Source organism: Aquarana catesbeiana, linkage group LG01 (assembly GCF_042186555.1).
Source record: "Aquarana catesbeiana isolate 2022-GZ linkage group LG01, ASM4218655v1, whole genome shotgun sequence".
Lineage (NCBI taxonomy): Eukaryota > Metazoa > Chordata > Amphibia > Anura > Ranidae > Aquarana > Aquarana catesbeiana.
Window position 1 is genome coordinate 970,862,609 of NC_133324.1, and position 21,518 is coordinate 970,884,126.

Below are 21,518 nucleotides of genomic sequence, written 5' to 3' on the forward strand. Positions count from 1 at the left end.
GGAAGGCAGCACTGGAACAATTGTGTGAAATTGTGAAGCAGGTGATCCCCACGGCAGACATCACTTATTTAAAGATCTTCATTGGTGGCCTGAGGAGCACATATCTGAGGGAGCGCAAGAAAGTCCTGGATTCACAGAGATCCGGAGCAGCAGATGACATCTATGTCCCCAGGATGTTGTCCTACGACAGGCTGCACTTTCTGGCAGGCCAGACTGAACCCAGGCCATCCCTCTCAAGTCTTCCTTCCACTCTTCCTTCCCCCCCGGCTGAGGCTTCTGATGCCCAACCTGGGCCTTCCAGGCAACAACACAAGGAGGAGCCCAGATTGAGCCAGGTATAGCATTCCTCTAAATATTTCTGCTTGTACAATCAATGATGTTAACTAGATGTTAGTTGGGAGTACTAATTTAGGATTGTGATTGATGAAGCAACAACTAAAACCATGTCCCTTTATCATACACAGGGAAGTCTCAGCCAGGAGGTGGCCGGGCTGAGCCGGCTGGCTGATCTGCAGGTCCCTCCACCCCCCCTGAAAAGAGAAAGTGGCAGTAGGAGGAGTACCCTAGAGGAGGCTGCTATAGCATTCTTTTGGAGGGCTACAGAGGTCCTGGGAGCACCCCACACCATGGAAGAGAACATTGCTGCCTTCATAGCATATAAAATGCAGAGGATGGAGGAGGGCCAAAAAGTCTTGTGTGAGGCCCTCATATCGGAGGCTCTGGAGAAAGGTATGAGGGGCCAAATTACACCTCAGACACACCTTGCGTTGGTCCTCCTCCTCCTCCTGCAGGTCCTCCTCCTCCTCCTCCCTCTCCTCCAGGTCCTCCCAGTCCTCCTCCAGGTCCCCCCAGTCCTCCTCCAGGTCCCCCCAGTCCTCCTACTCCTCCTCCTGCCACATCTCCAACTGCACAGCCACAGCCCGGAAGGAAGCGTGGAAGGAAGACCAGACAGTGATTGCCCTGGGTTCAGTCTGGTCGGCCAAAAGATGCAGCCTCTTGTGGTACCACAGCCTGGGGACACAAATGTCATCTGCTGCTATCCAGATCTCTGCGAATCCCGGACCAGACTGCCCTCCCTTAGATATGGACTCCTCAGGCCACCAATTTTGATGTTGAAGAATTGTTGTCTGCCGTGGGGGTCCCAGGCTTCGCTAATTTCTCCTGTTGATCCAGTGTTGCCTTCCTCTTTGTTTGGTTCTGAGCCCTTAATAAAGGATTTTTGTTTTGAATTATACTCTCCTATGTGTTTTACTTCAAAAAGGACAGTTGGTTTGTGAGGATTCAGGTACATTTCAAATATACAATGTGAAATGAACAAGTGAACCAACAACAGACAATCTCCTGGAGATTAAAGAATAAAAGATATCAATGGTGTTGGGGTAACTTGACACACAAAACACACACAAAAATATTCTGGAGGAAAAATAAAAATAACATTGAACAAAGATCAGCCTTGGAAAAAATCCAAACATTAAAGAAAAAAAAAGGCTTAAAATCCAAAAAAAAAAAAAAAAATAAAAAATATAAAACTGTCAGATGTGACAACTAATAACAATATATTCAGGGAATCCCTATAAAAAAACACAAATAAAACTTTGTGAGAAGTGTGTGTGAATATGAGCATCAAAACTACTTAATTCTTGTCACATTATAAAGAAGAAGAGAGTGCGCCGTATTAAACCATTTTTAACATTGCAGCGTGATGAAAGTGCTGTATCCATTGCGAACACTAAGTTTACCAGAACGAGCTGTCCCGTCTCGGAATTTCTTCTGAGCATGCGTGGCACTTTGTGCGTCGGAACAGGCCACACACGGTCGGAATTGACGCGATCGGATTTTGTTGTCGGAAAATTTTATCTCCTGCTCTCCAACTTTGTGTGTCGGAAAATCCGATGGAAAATGTCCGATGGCGCCCACACACGGTCGGAATTTCCAACAACACGCTCCGATCGGACATTTTCCATCGGAAAATCCGACCGTGTGTACGGGGCATTAGAGTGGGTTCTCCCATGGGTAGGAGACCAAGCTGAAGCTCACTATATGTTGAGGCAATGTGCAGATGGGTTTAGTTGAAGTCCTCGATGTGTCTGAAGAACCATTATTCAACCCAATCAGCACCTGCAAACATTGTGGCATTGTAAAACTCTGACATTCACAGACATGACTAGGCATGATGAGAACTGTAGTTCCTACAGTTCCTACAGGCCTAGAGTGAGATGATGTCATCAGGATTTACATGATTGTGTCATCTCTAAACCAGAATCTCAGTCCAGGGTGTAGATAGTGACCTTGGATGATGTCTAAAAGAAGATGTCACCATCTTTCTAGAGAGAAAAGTAGATAAAGTCATCAGCAGGGGTAGTAATGTGACCTCTGTGAAAGGGAATAGATGCCCCAATTTAGTCAACAGAAAAAAACAGCTGGCAACTCCATGAACCTCAAACTTCTTTATTATGCCATCCCAGTGAGCAGAAGGACCTTAATCGCTGAGGCCTTTACTGGGTGAAACATGTTAGAGGGGGTTCTCCCATGGCTAGGAGACCAAGCTGAAGCTCACTATATGTTGAGGCAATGTGCAGATGGATGCCATTTGGTTGAAATACTCGATGTGTCTGAAGAACCAATCCGATCATCACCTGCAAACATTGTGTCCAGTCAGCTGGGATAACAGATTGGGGCATCTCAAACAGAAGCAATGCATTGCTCAGAGCAGTGGAGCCATGGTATGTAGCTGGAAGCTGTATTCCGGGTGCCCAAGCTGTTGTATCCGCCGATCCACCAAAAGACAATATAGTCAACAGAAAAAAAAAAAACTGCTGGCAAGAACCTTAAACATCTTTTTTATGACATCCCAGGGAGTAGACAGACAGTGTCAGATGCATTTCAGCAATAGTTGTGCTGTGAACAAGGCTTATCCCTGAAACGCATCTGCCACTGTTGTCTACTCACTGGGATGGCATAATAAAGACGTTTAAGGTTCATGGAGTTGCCAGCTGTTTTTTTTGTCTGTTGACTAGATTTGGACATCTGTTCCCTTTCACAGACTTTATCTACTTTTCTCTCTAGAAGGATGGTCACATCTTCTTTCAGGCATCATCCAAGGTCACCATCTACCCCCTGTACTAAGATTCTTGTTCTGAGATGACACAATCATGTAAATCCTGATGAAATCATCTCGCATTGATTGGAAAAATTATACTGATGTTGCCAGAGATGTATTCATGCAGATGTGTAAACATACTGACAGGTCCACTTTAAGAGACTCTGCCTCCTTCCAAAGTGCTTGCTGCAGCTGTTCTTTTCTCAGATTGAGTGAAGTTATCCTCTCTCTCTAAGGAAAGAGCAGCCTGTTTTTTTTGTTGGAGTAGGTCAGTCAGAAGTAGGGATCAGATGAATATAGCTGGGTTTGGTTTGGGAGGGGTTCAGGGAGCTTACTGATGATCTGGTGCCAAATTCCCACATCTGAACCCCATTAAAGTCAATGGGAGTCATGGGAGGCTGGGTACTGCCATGTGGGATATGCACCAAGCAAGCAAGAAAAAAAATGTTTGGTGGGAGCAGCAATTTTAATAAGGGTTAAAGTAAAACATTAAAATGTAAAATTCCTTTAACCACTTCAATACCGGTCACTTCCCCCCCTTCCTGCCCAGGACAATTTTCAACTTTCAGCGCTGTCGTACTTTGAATGACAATTGCGCTGTTACACTGTACCCAAACTGAATATTTATCTATCATTTTCTTCCCACAAATAAAGCTTTCTTTTGGTGGTATTTGATCACCTCTGGGTTTTTTTTTCTGCTAAACAAACTACAAAATATCTAAATTTTTGAATTTTTTTTCTTTGTTTCTGTTATAAAATTTTGTTTTCTCCTTTACTGATGGGCACTTATGAGGGGGCACTAATGAGGCGGCACTGATGAGGAGGCACTGATATGTAGAATCGATGGGCTCTGATAGGTGGCACTGACAGGCGGCACTGATGGGCACTGACAGGCGGCACTGATGGGCACTGATTGGCACTGATAGGCAGCACTAATTGGCACTGACAAGTGGCGTTGATGGACACTAATAGATGGCACTGATGGGCAGCACTGATTGGGCAGGTACTGACAGGTGTTAATGCTGGGCACTGATTGGCACTGTGATGGACACTGATTGGCACTATGGTGGGCACTGGTGTGCACTGTGGTGGGCACTGATTAGCACTTTATTGGGCACTGACAGAAGTTAATGATGGGGCACTGACTGGCAGCTGCTGGGCACTGATTGGCAGCTGATGGGTACATTTGATGTGGGCTGTGCTGATAATCAATGTGCTGATTATCAACACAGACCCCCTCTCTGACAGGGAGAGCCGCCGATCGGCTCTCCCTGTCAGTGCGAACCAAGGAATGCCGTTTACCGGCACTTCCTGGTTCACGCGATGATCAGCTGTGATTGGTCACAGCTGATCACGTGGTAAGAAGTCTGTGTCAGAGGCTTCTTACCAAGATCGGAGATGAGGTGTGTCAGACTGACACGCCAAACTCGCGGTCGCCGCGCTGCGCGCCCCCACGGGGGCGCACCGGCATGTTATCCTGCTGGACGTCATATGAAGCCCAGTCAGGATAACAGAACCACTTCCTGGCCTTCAATCTGCTATAGGCCGGGCGGGAATTGGTTAAATAACATGTCTGGGGATTCCCTGGCCCTCCCTGTGAGGTGGCACATCTGTACAATGTATACAATCTACTACAGCAACACCGACATTTACAAAGAAAAAATGCTGTTAAATTGCTGGCAAATTACAGTTTCCAGACCCTTATCTTGATGGGGGTCTGGTATGATGATGGGGGGTCTGGTATGATGATGGGGGTCTGGTATGAATTTCAAGGGGGACTCCAAGCAAAAAAAAAATCCATAGCAGACCCTTATATAACAATGCAGGCTGGCAGGCCAGAAAAGTAGGGGGTCAATCACGTACTTCCAACCTGCTTCCTGAACCATACCAGGACACATGCCCTCAATATAGGGAAGGTACCATTCCAGTGGTGTTTCCCATAGTAAAGCACCTTGTCCCCATGATGATGAATACAAGAGCCTCCTCCCCACAACCCTGGCCCAGTCTGTGGATGGGGGGCTTATAAGAATCTGCTAATTACAGGTTACAGCCTCTTACTTTTGATTGTAAAAAAATGTCTGGGGATTCCCTTCATTCACACCAGACCATTACCCTACATGAGGGTCTTGTAAAAATACATACTAGACCCTTATCTTGATGGGGGTCTGGTATGATGATGGGGGTCTGGTATGATGATGGGAGTTTGGCATGATGATGGGGGTCTGGTATGATGATGAGGGTCTGGTATGATGATGGGGGTCTAGTATGATATTGGGGGTCTGGTAGGATGATGGGGTCTGGTATGATGATGGGGATCTGGTAGGATGATGGGGTCTGGTATGATGATGGGGGTCTGGTATGATGATGATGGTCTGGTATGAATTTCAAAGGGGACTCCAAGCAAAAACAAAATATACAACAATGTAGCCTGGCAGGCCAGAAAAGTAGGGGGTCAGTCATGCACTTCCCCCCCGCTTCCTGAACCATACCAAGCCACATGCCCTTAATATAGGGAAGGGACCATTCCAATGGTGTTTCCCATAGCAAAGCACCCCGTCCCCATGATGATGAATACAAGAGCCTCCTCCCCAAAACCCTGGCCCAATCTGTGGGTGGGGGGGCTTATCAGAATCTGGAAGTCCCTTTAACAATAAAGGGGCCCCTAAATACCAGCCCTTCCACGTGAAAGAGAAAGGGGTACACAGTGTCCCTACACAGTCACAAAACATGTGTAAATAAAAACACACCTTTTGACAAGTGTTTGATTTAAAAAAAAAAGTCCTAATATGAAATTCCATTGTCACTCACATCATCCAGGGACAACCATGAGGAACATTGCTCGCCAACTTGCTAAAACTAAATACCCGCCAACTGCTAGGCTTGTCTTATCCCATCGCTACACTCTCAACAAATGACAGCTCTGGTCCTGTCTACTAAATGTAAACAATAGGGTGGGGTATTCCCAAAATATGGCCAGGTGGCTATATCTGGGAAATGAGGTCATCTACTGTAGCTGTTGACATGACCATATTTGGTCAGTGATGTCAGTGCTATCCCCGCCCCTTTGTGTACATGGCTGGAAATTCCTGGCCAGCAAGTGAATGGGGCCCAATGATGTCACTGACTGCTAAAGACATGGCTGGTGCCTGCTGCTTCCTTCACAACCACTAACAGGGGAAGAATGAAGCTCTCACATATAGCGGTAGACAAAACATTACTCTATATGACATTCGTCTCCTGCCCAGGCAGATAAAAGGCCGGATCAGCAAAGAGCTCTCTGAGATAGATGTTCTGTCCTATTCTATGATTTGTGGCTTTAAGAGAAAAGGAAAGACGGCTTACAAAATGTTAGTAAATCTTGTTGATCCGGTAAAATGACTTTCAGGGGAACTACAGACCAACGTGTGGAGGAGCTGTGTAAACTCTGCTTTGTTTTAACTCTTTTAAGATAAGGAAATCAGCGATCCTAGCCACAATGATGATGAGGATGGTGATGATGATGATGATGAAAACAACCTCCAGTATCTCCTCTATACAAACTTTTACCCTTAAAACCCTCCATAGGCGAAGTTTAAAAAATTGTACAGGTTGCATGTTTTGAGTTACAGAGTAGGTCTAGAATTATTGCTCTCGCTCTACCAATCGCGGCGATACCTCAAATGTGTGGTTTGAACACCGTTTTCATATGCCGGTGCTACTCACATATGCATTCGCTTCTGCACGCGAGCTCGGCGGGACGGGGCGCGTTTACATATTTTTTTTCCTTATTTATTTTTTATTTTTTATTTTTACACTGTTCTTTTAAAAAAAAAATGTGTCACTTTTATTCCTATTACAAGGAATGTAAACATCCCTTGTAATAGAAAAAAAGGCATGTCAGGACCTCTTAAATATGAGATCTGGGGTCAAAAAGACCTCAGATCTCATATTTACACAAAAATGCAATATAAAAAAAAAAATTTGTCATTTGAAAAAAAATGGCCCTTCAAGAGCTATGGGCGGAAGTGAAGTTATGACGTCGCTTCCACTCTGCAATGGTATGAATACGGCTGGGGGCCATCTTCCCCTCACTCGTCTCCATGCCACTAACGTGAGTTGATCCGATCTCCTCCGCCACTGCCTGCGGAGTTGGTAAGCGGTGGAGGACACCGGAGCGTGGTGGGAGGGGGGCCAATCCCCCCGCCGCCGATAAAAGTGATCTTGCGGTGAATCCGCTGCAGAAACCACTAATATCACGGACCGGAGCGCCACCCGAAAAAGAGGATACCAGGGTTATGGTAGATGTTATGCTGCCATAACAATGATATTCCTTTTCAAGGTTAGGATGTATATCGGCGTGCGGCGATCCGGAAGTGGTTAACGTGTGTTGCTGTGCAATGTGGATATGAATGGTAAGGGGTCTTTTACTGCAATGAGAGAAATCCATGAACCTTTTTCTGTTATGTACCGTAATTCACCATATGCTGCAAGGAAGGTGACCTGTCTTCGTGCATTGGGGTGCAGTTCATTGCAGCAATGGATGTAACAAGAGCTGCTGTGTATGTGTCTCCGCATTGTGGAAGTGTAAATAGGCCTCTAATGATGTATAGATGATTACAGAACTACATGAATTTGTGTCTATTATATCTGAGTTCAGCTATATTCACAGAAATCGTGTCCTGTTGGTACAATGAGGTAAATGTTCTCCTCGTTCCTCTCTTTCAGCTTGGCACCGTTGTACACCACCATCACCACCTTCACCATCATGGTCTCCCTCATTGTGCTTCTGCTCATTCTGGCTGTCTACTCCCTCTGTCAAAGGAAAAAGAGAAACGCACAAAGTAAGGAGGAAATTCCGGATGTTCTTTGAAAATTAGAAAATCAGAAAATCAGAAAATTCAAAAGAACGAAAATAAGAACCAAAATTCAAAAATGTGAAAATCTGAAAAAATAACTAACTAATAATATCTTAACTATTATTCACTATTAAATCATAGGTATTTAGGTATATACCTATCTAACTGTTAAATTATAGGTATTTAGGTATATAACTAACTAACTATTAAATTATAAGTATTTAGGTATATATATATATATATATATATATATATATATATATATATATATATATATATATATATATATATATATATATATACCTAAATATAGGTATAGGAATTTCCTTTCAAAATTGTCCATTAGTGAGCGTAACGAATACGAATTTATCAGAAGTTACGAATCTACGTAATAAAGAATGCCGCATCTAAACGAATGGAATGTAACAAATTAATAATAATAAATAACAATAATAATAATAAAAACGTATTATTATTATTATTTATTGTTATTTTGTTCCGTTCCATTTGTTTAGACGTGGCATTCTTTATTTCGGATAATTCGTAACTTCAGATAAATTTGTATTTCGTTATTTTCACTAACAGCCACATTTGAAAGGAAATTCCAATACCTATAATTTAATAGTTATTATTAGTTAGTTATTATTTTGAATTTTGGGATTTTCCTTTCTTATTTTCGGGTTTTACGAAATTTACAAATTCCAAATTTCTGAATTTTCGGAAAACAAAACGAACATGTTTTTTCAGCAGTGCACATGTCTACTGTACAGTCCCACTAATGAACTCAAAATCAGACTGGTGACAGTACTGGCAGTGCGGCAATCATATAAACCAACTGGGGTTCATTTCATCTAAGATAAGAGCTGATTTTGGATTGGGTAATATGGATGGCGGCACACATCATGGTCGCTCTTTGACGGTATCCATGGGCTTATAAAATGAATACGCGAAGGACGATCAGTGTTGGGTGAACAATGTTATCTGTATAGGACAAATTGAGTACAGCGCAATCATCAGGAAAGTAATAATATAACATACATAAAACACAATATAAGTGTAAAAAAAAGAAAAAGTCTCTTAATATTCGAGTATATCAACACAATTCACTTCTTCCCAGAAACGTGAAAAAAAACAAAACCTTTCAAAACTAGAAAGAAAAATCGAATAAATCCTTAGATCAACGATCACAATAAATCAAAAACAGGCGCTCGTGCAATCCACCACCAATGCTCTCTAGCAGCTCACCTCCAGCTCCTGTTTTACCAGAGAGTCAAAACATACAGTACACCTTAAGGGATAAATGGGAGATCTGTGTGGATGGATGGATATCCTTATGGCTTTCACAGCTCAGCTCTCTCCTTCATGGATGTTCACATGTAATACCAGCCATATAAAACAGAAAACATACCTCTCTGTAAAAAAATATTTTATTGTCATAAAATTTGTAACGAAACGTCCCACACTCCGCGTGAGTGCTTTCATCATATAACTCCAGTCTGAATATAGATATCAGATATTCAAAACCGCTGACAACCAATAACTAGGCAGTACTCGTATTGGTTGCTCAACATGAACTGTTTATTGAAACACAGGTACACAGAGGTAACACTCCCATTGCATTCAGACTGTCCAATCAACAGGGAGAGGAGAGCTACCTTTGACTGTGCTCCCATCTAATCTAACTCTGTACTGCTCTATATTACATCCAGCCCTTGCAATTACCTTACTATGGTTATTTTTACAGCCTAGTGAGTTGCTTTACCTTAACATATGCCACTGTGGTGGGCGTCGTGTTTTCCCTTCCACACTGTCCGCACTTCCCCTTTCTTCCCCCTCCACACTGTCCACACTACTTTCCTTTCACTTCTATTACTCCATCACCATCTAAACCCCCCCATCACACCTCTTGGTTTCCCCTTTCCCTCTCCCCCCCCCCCCTTTTTTGTCCTCACTTATTTCCTCACATTCATAGTCTCACTTCTTTATTTTCTGTTGCTCCCTGTCCTGTCCTCCCCTACCTCTTCCCTTTCCTTTTGTCCCCCCTTTCTCCCCCCCTTTTTTTCACCCCATATTCTGCCCCCTTTCTGTTTAGGTTTCCCTCCCTTTGATGTACCATCCCAGTACTTTCCCTTATCCCCTTCCCCCTTCCCCGTACCCCTTCCTCTTCCGTCCTCCCCTTCCCTTTACCCCTGCCTCTCCCATTCCTACCCTTTCCTCCCTGGCTTGCTGTTTCCCTCTCCCCCTCCCCCCCCTGTCCCCGCTCTCCCCTCCTATGGCCCTTCCCTCTCCTTCTTTCTTCTCTTTTTTCCCCCTCTTCCCCCTTCCCCCTTTTTCCTTTTTTCATTCTTTTCTCTCTCCCTCTTGTCTTTCCTTTCTTTTTTCCCCCTCCTTCCCTCTTCATTACCCCCCCCCCCCCTTTTTTCCTTGGTAATTTCTCCTCACCTCCCTTCCCTCTCATCCCAGTTGTCCCTTCCCTCACTCCTTTTGTCATCCTTGTCCTGTCCCTGCTCCCTTCCCTCCTCCCCCTTTCCCTCCCTCTTCCCCCTCCCTTCCCCACCCCCATTCGGCCCCAAAGCAGCACCATCTTGGTTCCTCCACCACTGTACTACACCACCTTTTTATAAAAAAACTTTTTTATACCCCAACCTTTATTATTACCTTCTAATCAGAGATTGTCATTCACATCCCTCTTGTCCGCTGCGGGGGGGGGGGGGGATTTGTCGGGTCCTGACGCTAGTCTGTTTTGTCCAATCGGGTGAGCAGGTCTTCCTACTTTAACATTGATTGTAGTATGTTGTTAAAGTTTATTTTGCTCCGTAAATATGTTTTGTCTTAATGTATTATCTATTTTATAGACCACTCCTCCTGAAGAAGCGGTTTATACCATGAAACCGGTAGAGGAAACAACCTACTCCACTCCAATAGAAAATCTACGGGGGAACCCTTTAGTAGTTAGTTACTTGTGGTGTATACTTTTTTAAAAATATTTTGGTATAGTTTCTGTGTATTAAAATTTGATTTTTATCACATTAATCTTGTCATTGTATCAGTACCGAGATAGTCCATTCAATCACTTTAAGTGGTCATATGTGTTGGTCAGCGTGAGCAACTGCCCTCATATTTCCACCTTCCCAATTTTCGAATACGTGAAGGACAATCAGTGTTGGGTGAACAATCTTATCTGTATATGATAAATTTAGTACAGTAGTAGTTATATAACATACATAAAACACAATATAAGTGTAACAAAAAGAAAAAGTCTCTTAATATTCGAGTATATCAACACAATTCATGTCTTCTTCCCAGAAACGTGAAAAAAAAAAACCTTTCAAAAGAAAGAAAAATCTAATAAATCCTTAGATCAACGATCACAATAAATCAAAAACAGGCGTTTGTGCAATCCACCACCAGTGCTCTCTAGCAGCTCACCTCCAGCTCCTGTTTTACCAGAGAGTCAAAGCATACAGTTCCCTTTGAGGGATAAATGGAGATCTGTGCGTGAGGATGGATGGATATCCTTATGGCTTTCACAGCTCAGCTCTCTCCTTCGTGGATGTTCACATGTAATACCAGCCATATAAAACAGAAAACATACCTCTCTGTAAAAAAATATTTTATTGTCATAAAATCTGTAATGAAACATCCCACACTCCGCGTAAGGCAGTACTTGTTTTGGTTTGCTCAACGTGAACTGTTTATTGAAACACAGGTACAAAGAGGTAACACTCCCTTTGCATTCAGACTGTCCAATCAGCAGGGAGAGGAGAGCTGTTGGAGGAATTCCCCCTCCCTCCTCACAGCAAATACACATACACATCACATAATACCCAAGGCAGACAGACACAATAGAACAATGGAATACAGCCACACCCCAATCGACCCAGCAAAGAGTCCCCAGCAGTATGAGACAATATATATATATATACATACAAAATTCCAGTGTGGTTGTACAGTGAGTCAGATTGCTGCAGATCAAACTGGGGTTCTCGGTCTGTCAAGGACTAATACTCACCGAGGCCGAGATGCTGAGAGCGGCTCGCCCTTACGACCACGCGCACCCAGACCCCTGAAATGGGTACAGGGAGCTGGGGGCACGTGGAGGCACGGGCTTCCGGTAGGTAGGAGGTCCGAAGATTGGAAGCGGGTGCTCTGGGGTCTGCGGGAGGGACCAGAGATCAGGGCGGAGTATAGGCAGAGGCAAGACTGTAATAATAAGCAGGGGTCAGATGTGTAGCAGGCAGTTTAGACAGTGGGAAGTCCGTTAATGCAGGCAGAGATCAGGATATCAGGCAATCCAGTAAAGTAATGGTTAAACAGGCCAAGGTTCAGTACACAGAGCAGGCAGGTAATTGGACAGTCCAGTAGAGTAGTGTTTTAACAAGCCAGGGTTCAGTACACAAAGCAAGCAGGTAATGGGACAATCTAGCAGAGTAGTGGTTAAACAGGCCAGGGTTCAGTACACAGAGCAAGCAGGTAATGGGACAATCCAGCAGAGTAGTGATTTTAACAAGCCAAGGTTCAGTACACAGAGCAGGCAGGTAATGGGACAATCCAGCAGAGTAGTGATTTTAACAAGCCAAGGTTCAGTACACAGAGCAGGCAGATAACTGGAGATAACAGGCACAGGGAATCAGGGAGAGCTGACGACGAACCAGCAACCCGACTGGGCGCTGGAGCCATCAGAAATAGTCTCCCTGCCCGGCGAGCGCGTCAGTGTAATGCGCTACCGTGCACCCGCACAGGCGACGGCGCGCACACGAGGACCACCGTGCACCCACGCGCGCCGCACCATCAGGCCACGGACGGGTGTGCGGCGAAGCGCCAGTCCCCCGCGCATGCGCACTGGAGCCTGCCGAGTGGAGACGCTCCCTGGCTCCTGACAGTGCCCCCCTCCTAAGGGCGGACACTGGACGCCAAGGCTAGCCATCAATTCTGGATGATCTTGGTGGAAAGTTTGGATTAACCGTGGAGCGTGCAGGTTCCTAGCGGGCTCCCAAGAATTATCTTCAGGTGGGTAACCCTTCCTTTGAATCAGATACTGTAGCTGCTTGCCCTTCTTCCTACAACTCAGAATGAACTCCACTTCGAATTCATTCTCGCCATCGATTCTGGCTGGCGGAGGAGGAGGCTCTCTTCTTCCCGGAAAAGGGCTAGGCACCACAGGCTTCAACAATGACATGTGGAAAACAGGATGAATCCGATATGTCTTGGGAAGTGCTAGCTCAACAGCCACAGGGTTAATGATCCTCTTGACTTGAAAAGGACCGATGAACTTAGGTCCAAGTTTTCGAGATGGCAATGGTAATCTAAGGTTAATGGTGGACAACCAGACCTCCTCTCCTAAGTCAAACTTTGGGTTCGCCTTTCTGCCCCGATCGTACTGTTTCTTGTAGTCTTCCTGCGCCTTGTGTAACATATCTTGGATTTTCTGAAAGTTGGATTGCAATGAGGTTATCCTGTCCTGGACTGCAGGGACTGTCATTTCGGGAATGTCGTTAGCAAAGGACGTGGGATGGAACCCACAATTGGCCCAGAAGGGTGTCTGGTTGGTAGAGGCATGAACTGAATTGTTGTACGCAAATTCAGCGTAGGGAAGAAGACTCGCCCAATCATCCTGAGAACCCGAGCAAAAGCAGCGGAGGTATTGCTCTAACGTTTGGTTTGTCCTCTCCGTCTGGCCATTGCTTTGGGGGTGATAAGCTGAAGAGAGACAAACGTTGATGCCCAGGGCCTTGCAGAGTTCCCTCCAGAATTTGGATGTAAACTGAATGCCCCTATCTGACACGATGCTTCTTGGTATCCCATGGAGCCTAACGACCTCTTTTAGGAAGACATTGGCTGTGTCTACGGCAGAGGGAGTACCCCTCATGGGCAAGAAATGGGCCATCTTGGAGAGGCGGTCGACAATGACAAGGATGGTAGAAAAATTTTCTGAGGTAGGTAGGTCGACAATAAAATCCATGGACACATCAGCCCATGGCCGTTCCGGGATGGGCAAAGGTCTGAGCAGGCCCCAGGATTTAGTGTTTTGGCCCTTGTTCCGCTGGCACAGAGAACAGGACGCCACATATTCTTTACAGTCCCTTCTCCATCCCGGCCACCAGAAAGAACGAGAAAGTAGTTCAGACGTTTTCTTACTCCCGAAGTGTCCTGCCATCTTATGGTCGTGACACATCTTAAGGGCTAAGGGCCGAGTCACTTGTGGTATGAATATTTTTCCTTTAATCCAAAAAAGTCCTCATAATTTCTCAAGGAGTGCACTACTGGTTCTGTGCACGAGCCCGATGAGGATCTAATGGATGACATTAAGTCCGCCTGAGTTAATCCAAGGAAGTTTTGGGGAGAGAGGATCGTGCTTGGTGTTGACGTTTGAGAGTCTGCGGAGAACATCCGAGAAAGAGCATCGGCCTTCCCGTTCTTTGCTCCAGGTCTGTAGACTATATGAAAGTTGAAACGGGAAAAGAAGAGGGCCCAACGGGCTTGACGGGGTTTTAGTCGTCTTGCTGTTCGGAGGTACTCAAGATTCTTGTGATCAGTAAAGAACATGACCGGGTGTACTGCACCTTCCAGCAAATACCTCCACTCCTCTAAAGCGAATTTTATAGCCAGCAGCTCCCTGTCACCCACATCATAGTTAAGTTCCGGTGGACTGAGTTTCCTAGAGGCGAAAGCTATTGGATGTAGAATGGCCTTAGGTCCTTGTCTCTGGGAGAGAATTGCTCCAGTTGCGATCTCAGATGCGTCCACTTCTAATACGAAGGGTTGAGTCGGGTCAGGATGACAGAGAATCGGGGCGGAACTGAACAACTTCTTTAATGTTAGGAAAGCCTCTTGAGCGGCCGAGGACCACTGAAAAGAACTGTGCTGACGAGTTAATTGGGTAATAGGTGCCACGATGGCCGAGAATCCAACAATAAATTTTCGATAGAAGTTGGCGAATCCTATAAACCTCTGTACCCCTTTTTTGTTAGATGGAGCCGGCCACTCTTGAATTGCCTGAATCTTCTGTGGGTCCATTGCGACCTCATTGGTTGAAAGGATGAATCCCAGAAACTGTATGGTTGATTTTTCAAATTCGAACTTTTCAGCTTTCAGGTATAGCTTGTGCTGTAGAAGTATGGCAAGAACCTTCTTTACGTGTCTCTTGTGTATCTCTGGAGTAGGGGAGAAGATAAGAATATCGTCCAGGTATACAACAAGGAAGTCATCCAGGTATTCTCGAAATATGTCATTCACCAGGTGTTGAAAGGTGGCTGGGGCATTACAGAGTCCGAATGGCATCACTAAGTACTCAAAATGCCCGAATCTGGACCTAAAAGCCGCCTTCCATTCGTCCCCAGCCCTGATCCTGACGAGATTGTAGGCCCCCCGGAGATCAAGTTTAGAGAACACCTTCGCTGATCGGAACCTCTTAAATAACTCGGGGATGAGTGGTAGCGGGTACCGGTTCTTAATCGTGATGTTATTGAGCTGTCGATAATCTACACAGGGTCTTAAGGTACCGTCTTTTTTACCAACGAAAAAGATACCCGCTCCGGCGGGTGAAGATGAAGGACGAATGAAGCCCTTCTTGAGATTTTCATCTATGTATTGTTTAAGAGCTTCTAGCTCGGTTTCTGAGAGAGGGAATATCCGGCCGAATGGAATCTCGGATCCAGGAAGGAGGTCGATCGGACAGTAGTAGGACCGATGAGGTGGTAGGCGGTCAGCCATCTGTTTACTGAAGACCTCTAGAAACTCAAGGTACTCGGAGGGAACATGTTGGAGGTTGCCTGATGGCGCAGCCATTGTAGCACAGACTTTGGGAGCCGGGAGCAAACAATGCTGAGAGCAATACTGAGAGGAGAAGGATACTGCCTTAGTGCTCCATTTAATCTGTGGATCATGAGTCTGTAACCAGGGCAAGCCTAGTATGACGGGAAAGATAGGTGAATGAATCAGGTCGAGCCGTAAGAACTCCCGGTGGCTGGAATCAGTGGTTACCGGAATAGGTTGGGTTTCCTGGGTGATGGGACCTGAGCAAGGAAGGGATCCGTCGGCCAGATGTACCCGTAGATCTTGATCTTTAGTTTGTAGGGGAATATTCAAACTGTGCGCCAAGGCAGAGTCTATGAAGCAACTGCATGCTTCGGAATCAATGATGGCCTGCAAGCGAGTCTCCCCTTCCGGAAGCTGTAGGGAGATAAACAACATCACATAAGTCTTGGGAATGTTATTGTTTGGATAGTTCAACACATTTGGCTGAGGAGTCTTACTGGGCCTGATCGGACAGCTGCGCAGGAAATGTCCGGTTCCTCCGCAGTAGAGACATAGGTTGGACTGTCGCCTGCGTTGCTTCTCTTCGGAGGTTAGCGGGCCCCGAACCAGGCCGAGCTGCATTGGTTCGACCTCAGGGACCGGTGCAGCAGCAGCCGAAGTTGAGGTCGAGGTCTGTGCGGAGTGGTGTCTTGGCAACGCCCAGGTGGGGCGTGGACCCTGGAACCGCTCTGAGCGTCGCTCCCGCAGTCGCCTATCTAGTTTCGTGGCTGCTTGAATGAGTTCTTCCAAGGAAGCAGGGGTTTCCATCCTAGCTAATTCATCCTTGAGTAACTCGGACAAGCCTTGGCGGTACTGATAGCGTAGGGCCGGCTCGTTCCAATTTGTATCGGCCGCCCACTTACGGAATTCCACAGTATAGTCCTCAATAGGTCTTCTTCCTTGGGACAGATGGGGCAGGATGGCCTCAGCTGTAGCCATACGCTGCGGGTCATCGTAGAGCTGGGACATACTCTCAAAGAAGGCCTCGATTGTGTTCAGGACAGGACTGCTCTGTTCCATCAAGCCGTGGGCCCAAGCTTGGGGTTCTTCGGATAGTAGGGAAATCACAAATCCCACCTTGACGATTTCCGAAGAAAAGGTTCTCGGCTGGAGAGCGAAGTAGAGTGAGCATGCGTTTTTGAAGGCCCTAAACTTCTTACGGTCCCCCGAGAACCGTTCTGGTGTAGGGACCCTGGGTTCTGGAAGTGCCATGACGACGGTGGGGTTGGCGGAAGCCTGAGGGAGCGGACCCCCACTGCTGGGTGCGGGAGCTGCGGCTGCAGAGGGTAGCGACCCTGTGATCTGCTGAAGACGGTTATCAATTTGGGTATAACCTTCCTGTAATTTCTGTACTGAGTCAGCGAGAGTAGATACCTGTTGGCACAGGATCTCCAGAGGAGAGCGCGCTCTGTCGGCCTCGGACATCTGGCTGGTTTGTACTGTCAAGGACTAATACTCACCGAGGCCGAGATGTCGAGAGCGACTCACCCTTACGACCGCGCGCACCAAGACCCCTGAAATGGGTACAGGGAGCTGGGGGCACGTGGAGGCACGGGCTTCCGGTAGGTAGGAGGTCCGAAGATTGGAAGCGGGTGCTCTGGGGTCTGCAGGAGGGACCAGAGATCAGGGCGGAGTATAGGCAGAGGCAAGACTGTAATATTAAGCAGGGGTCAGATGTGTAGCAGGCAGTTTAGACAGTGGGAAGTCCGTTAATGCAGGCAGAGATCAGGATATCAGGCAATCCAGTAAAGTAATGGTTAAACAGGCCAAGGTTCAGTACACAGAGCAGGCAGGTAATTGGACAGTCCAGTAGAGTAGTGTTTTAACAAGCCAGGGTTCAGTACACAGAGCAAGCAGGTAATGGGACAATCCAGCAGAGTAGTGGTTAAACAGGCCAGGGTTCAGTACACAGAGCAAGCAGGTAATGGGACAATCCAGCAGAGTAGTGGTTAAACAGGCCAGCGTTCAGTACACAGAGCAGGCAGGTAATGGGACAATCCAGCAGAGTAGTGATTTTAACAAGCCAAGGTTCAGTACACAAGCAGGCAGATAACTGGAGATAACAGGCACAGGGAATCAGGGAGAGCTGACGACAAACCAGCAACCCGACTGGGCGCTGGAGCCGTCAGAATTAGTCTCCCTGCCCGGCGAGCGCATCAGTGTGACGCGCTACTGGGCACCCGCACGGGCGACGGCGCGCACACGAGGACCGCCGTGCACCCGCGCGCGCCGCACCATCAGGCCGCGGACGGGTGTGCGGCGAAGCGCCAGTCCCCCGCGCATGCGCACCAGAGCCCGGCGAGCGGAGACGCTCCCTGGCTCCTGACACGGTCGCATTGTGCCCCTAATAGACACTCGGCTCGGACAGGGGAGGGAGGAGGAGGGGAGATCGGAGTCATCCCAGGCAGGACATCTGCCCCTCCTAAGGTAAGGAGTCCATCCTTCTCCCACGGGGGGGGGTTGGGGGGTGTTCCTGTGTTCCCCGCATTCATGTCTGTCTCTGAGAGGGGTGTCCCTTCCCCCCTGAATTATTGAGCACCAGCCGCCACAGCCAAGCATATGTCAGAGATCCAGAGATAAACGTAGTAGTACAGCAAGCAGGATCAGGAGCCAGAAGGAATGTCAGCCAAGCAAGTCTTCAACAGGAACGCAGCAGAAAGTCTCTGTGATGTTAACAAAGGCGAAGGCAGAGATCAAGTGAGCTGGATGACTTTAAGTAGGCAGGACTGACAAGCAGAATCAACAACAGCTGGGTAACTGTGGAGAGAGATGGGAGCTGGCAATTAGCCAACAGCTGACCGGCCAGCTCAGAGAAGGAAGGGCTGAGCCCAGCCCTGACAGTACCCCCTCCTCAATGACCCCTCCCCCTCGGAGGGCCACCGGGCTTGAGGGGAAAACGTCTATGGAAATCACGGAGGAGGACAGGGGCATGTATGTCCGAGGATGAGACCCAAGAGCGTTCCTCCGGACCGTACCCCTTCCAATGCACCAGGTACTCTATGCACCCACGGAACCTATGGGAGTAAACAATGGATTGTACTTCATACTCCTCATGGTTCTCAACCTGTATAAGGTGAGGACATGGCACCGACGTGGTAAAGCGATTGCAGACCAAAGGTTTCAATAAGGAGACATGAAACACATTTGAGATGCGCATACTAGGAGGAAGGTCCAAGGCGTAAGCCACTGGGTTAATCCTGCGAAGGATACGGAAAGGCCCAATAAAACAAGGTGCGAACATCAAAGAAGGAACACGAAGTTGGAGGTTGCGAGACGACAGCCAGACCCTGTCCCCAACCTGGTAGGAAGGTGCAGGCAGGCGTCTGCAGTCAGCATGGAAATTTGATATTCCAATCGCACACGTTCCCGGAAAAATGGCGCAAAAATTAATGGGTGCCGCTTGCCTGACGAAGGGGTCCTGCACGGCCCCAAAACGTTGCACCTTTCTTGTAATGTAACTTTTTTCATTAAAAGAACCTTTTTTGGACAACTTTTCTTGCTGATCCATGGTGTGCTGGCGAAGATGTACATTTGCAGTCAGCATGGAGTCTGTACCTATCGTTAGCATGTTGCAAAGCCTCCCGAACTTGTGCGCAAGTGGAACGAAGACCACAAAGATGCTCCTCTAATGCAGGAATACACTGCGGAACAAACGAGTTAGGCAACATGGAAGGTTGGAAGCCATAATTCGCCATACACGGGGACAATTGGGAAGCAGAATTCAAGGCACTGTTGTGAGCAAACTTTGCCCACGGTAATAGGTCTGACCAGTTGTTATGATGGTCAGAAATATAGCAACGTAAGAATTGCTCCAAGAACTGCTTGGCTCGTTCTGTGGCCCCATTAGCCTCCTGGTGATACGCAGAGGAGAAAGCAGGCTGAATTCCCAACTGTGCACAAAAGGCTCGCCAGAACCAGGAGACAAACTGACTACCCCTGTCCGAGACAATCACCTTGGGTAGAACATGTAAGCAAAAGATCTCCCGAGCAAAAATGGAAGCCAGTTCCTTAGAAGTGGGCAGCTTCTTAAGTGGAATACAATGACACATCTTTGAGAACCGGTCAACCACCATAAGGATAACAGTGTTGCCTTGGGAGTTGGGTAACTCCACAATGAAATCCATAGACAGGTGGGTCCAGGGCCTCTCTCCATTGGGTATGGGTTGTAGGAGGGCCACTGGAAGGTGTCGTGAAGTCTTACTTTGAGCACACACGGAACAGGCAGCTACGAAGGCAGATACATCAGCCCGTAGACTAGGCCACCAGAGTTGTTGGGAAATGGCCCAAACAAGTTGATTCTTCCCAGGGTGGCCAGCTGCCTTGGGAGAATGGTAAGCCTGGAGGTTTCTCAGGAGGAGCATGGACCTGAGCAGCAAGAATTTTGTCACCCAAAGGAGAAGTAAGACTGGTGCGAACCGTAGCCAGGATACGATCAGGAGGAATCATAGGAACCGGAACCGACTCCAACTTGGAAGTGGAGGAAAATTGTCATGACAAGGCATCAGCCCTTACATTCTTAGTACCAGGTAAGAATGAGACAATGTACAGTAATTAAAACTTGACAAGAAAAGAGCCCATCGCGCCCTTCTGGGAGAGATGCACTTAGCCTGAGACAAGAATGTGAGATTCTTTTGGTCAGTAAGAATGAGAACTGGCACAGTGGTACCTTTGAGGAGATGTCTCCATTTTTTTAGGGCTAAAATGATCGCCAACAGCCCTCTGTCACCAATCTCGTAATTGCACTCTGCAGGTAGCAATTTCTTGGAAAAGTAGCCACACGGTGCATAGCTCTCTCAGAGTTAGGATGTTGAGACAGAAGGGCGCCAACTCCAGTCTCAGAAGCATCAACTTCTAGGATAAAAGGCAACGCAGGATCAGGATGTGCCAACACAGGAGCAGAAACAAAGGCAGCCTTGAGACTCTCAAAGGCCTTAATGGACTTCCTGAATGAACTTCCGATAATAGTTGGCAAAGCCCAGGAAACGTTGCAGAGGACATAAACCCACGGGTCGGGGCCACTGTAGGACTGCCGAAAGTTTCTCTGGGTCCATCGAAAAACAAGCAGTGGAAATGCCCAGGAATTTAACCTGTTCACGATGGAATTCGCACTTCTCCAGTTTACAATAGAGATTGTTTTCTCTTAGTTTCTGAAGCACACGACAGACATCTGTGTGGTGGCTCTCCAGGGACTTGGAACATTTCAGGATATCATCGAGATAAACCATTACACTTAACTGCAACAAATCTCGGGAGGACATCATTAATAAATTCCTGGAAAACTGCCGGGGCGTTACAAAGGCCAAAAGGTACAAGGTACTCATAATGGCCTGTTCTAGTATTAAACGCAGTTTTCCACTTGTCGCCCACCTTAATCTGCAATAGATTGTATGCCCCTCTCAAATCAAGCTTCGTGAAAACCGTTGCTCCCTTGAGGCGGTCAAATAACTGTAATCAATGGAATCGGGTAGGCATTCTTAATCATGAAACGATTGAGACCCCTATAATCAATACAAAGTCTCAGTTCACCACTCTTCTTCTTCACAAAGAAGAAACCAGCACCAGCAGGAGAAGAGGATTTGCAAGTGAAACCTCGAGAAAGTGCGTCTGCAACATACTCCTCACTTTGACAAAGCGCAGGCGCGTGAAACATGTTAGTCACGGTCGCCACGGCAACACAACGGTGCTTGCGATCCGCCCAGCATTTGGTCTCTCCTCCGGCCCTCGGATTCACCGTGTACCATCCAGAGCGCTGTTTAGGAAGCCAGGTCCCAGCTCGGGCTGGTCAG

General features: G+C 46.9%; 1 protein-coding gene across 1 annotated transcript in view; it reads left to right on the forward strand.

The window, feature by feature from the left end:
• LOC141128837 (uncharacterized) overlaps positions 1–10,916 on the forward strand; it is a 120,674-nt gene extending 109,758 nt beyond the window's left edge. The window contains exons 6-7 of the mRNA XM_073616394.1: positions 7,805–7,920; positions 10,791–10,916. Of these exons, the coding sequence (XP_073472495.1) occupies positions 7,805–7,920; positions 10,791–10,916 (242 nt within the window). The remainder of the gene's footprint in view (positions 1–7,804; positions 7,921–10,790) is intronic.
• The last annotated feature ends 10,602 nt before the right edge of the window (positions 10,917–21,518 follow it).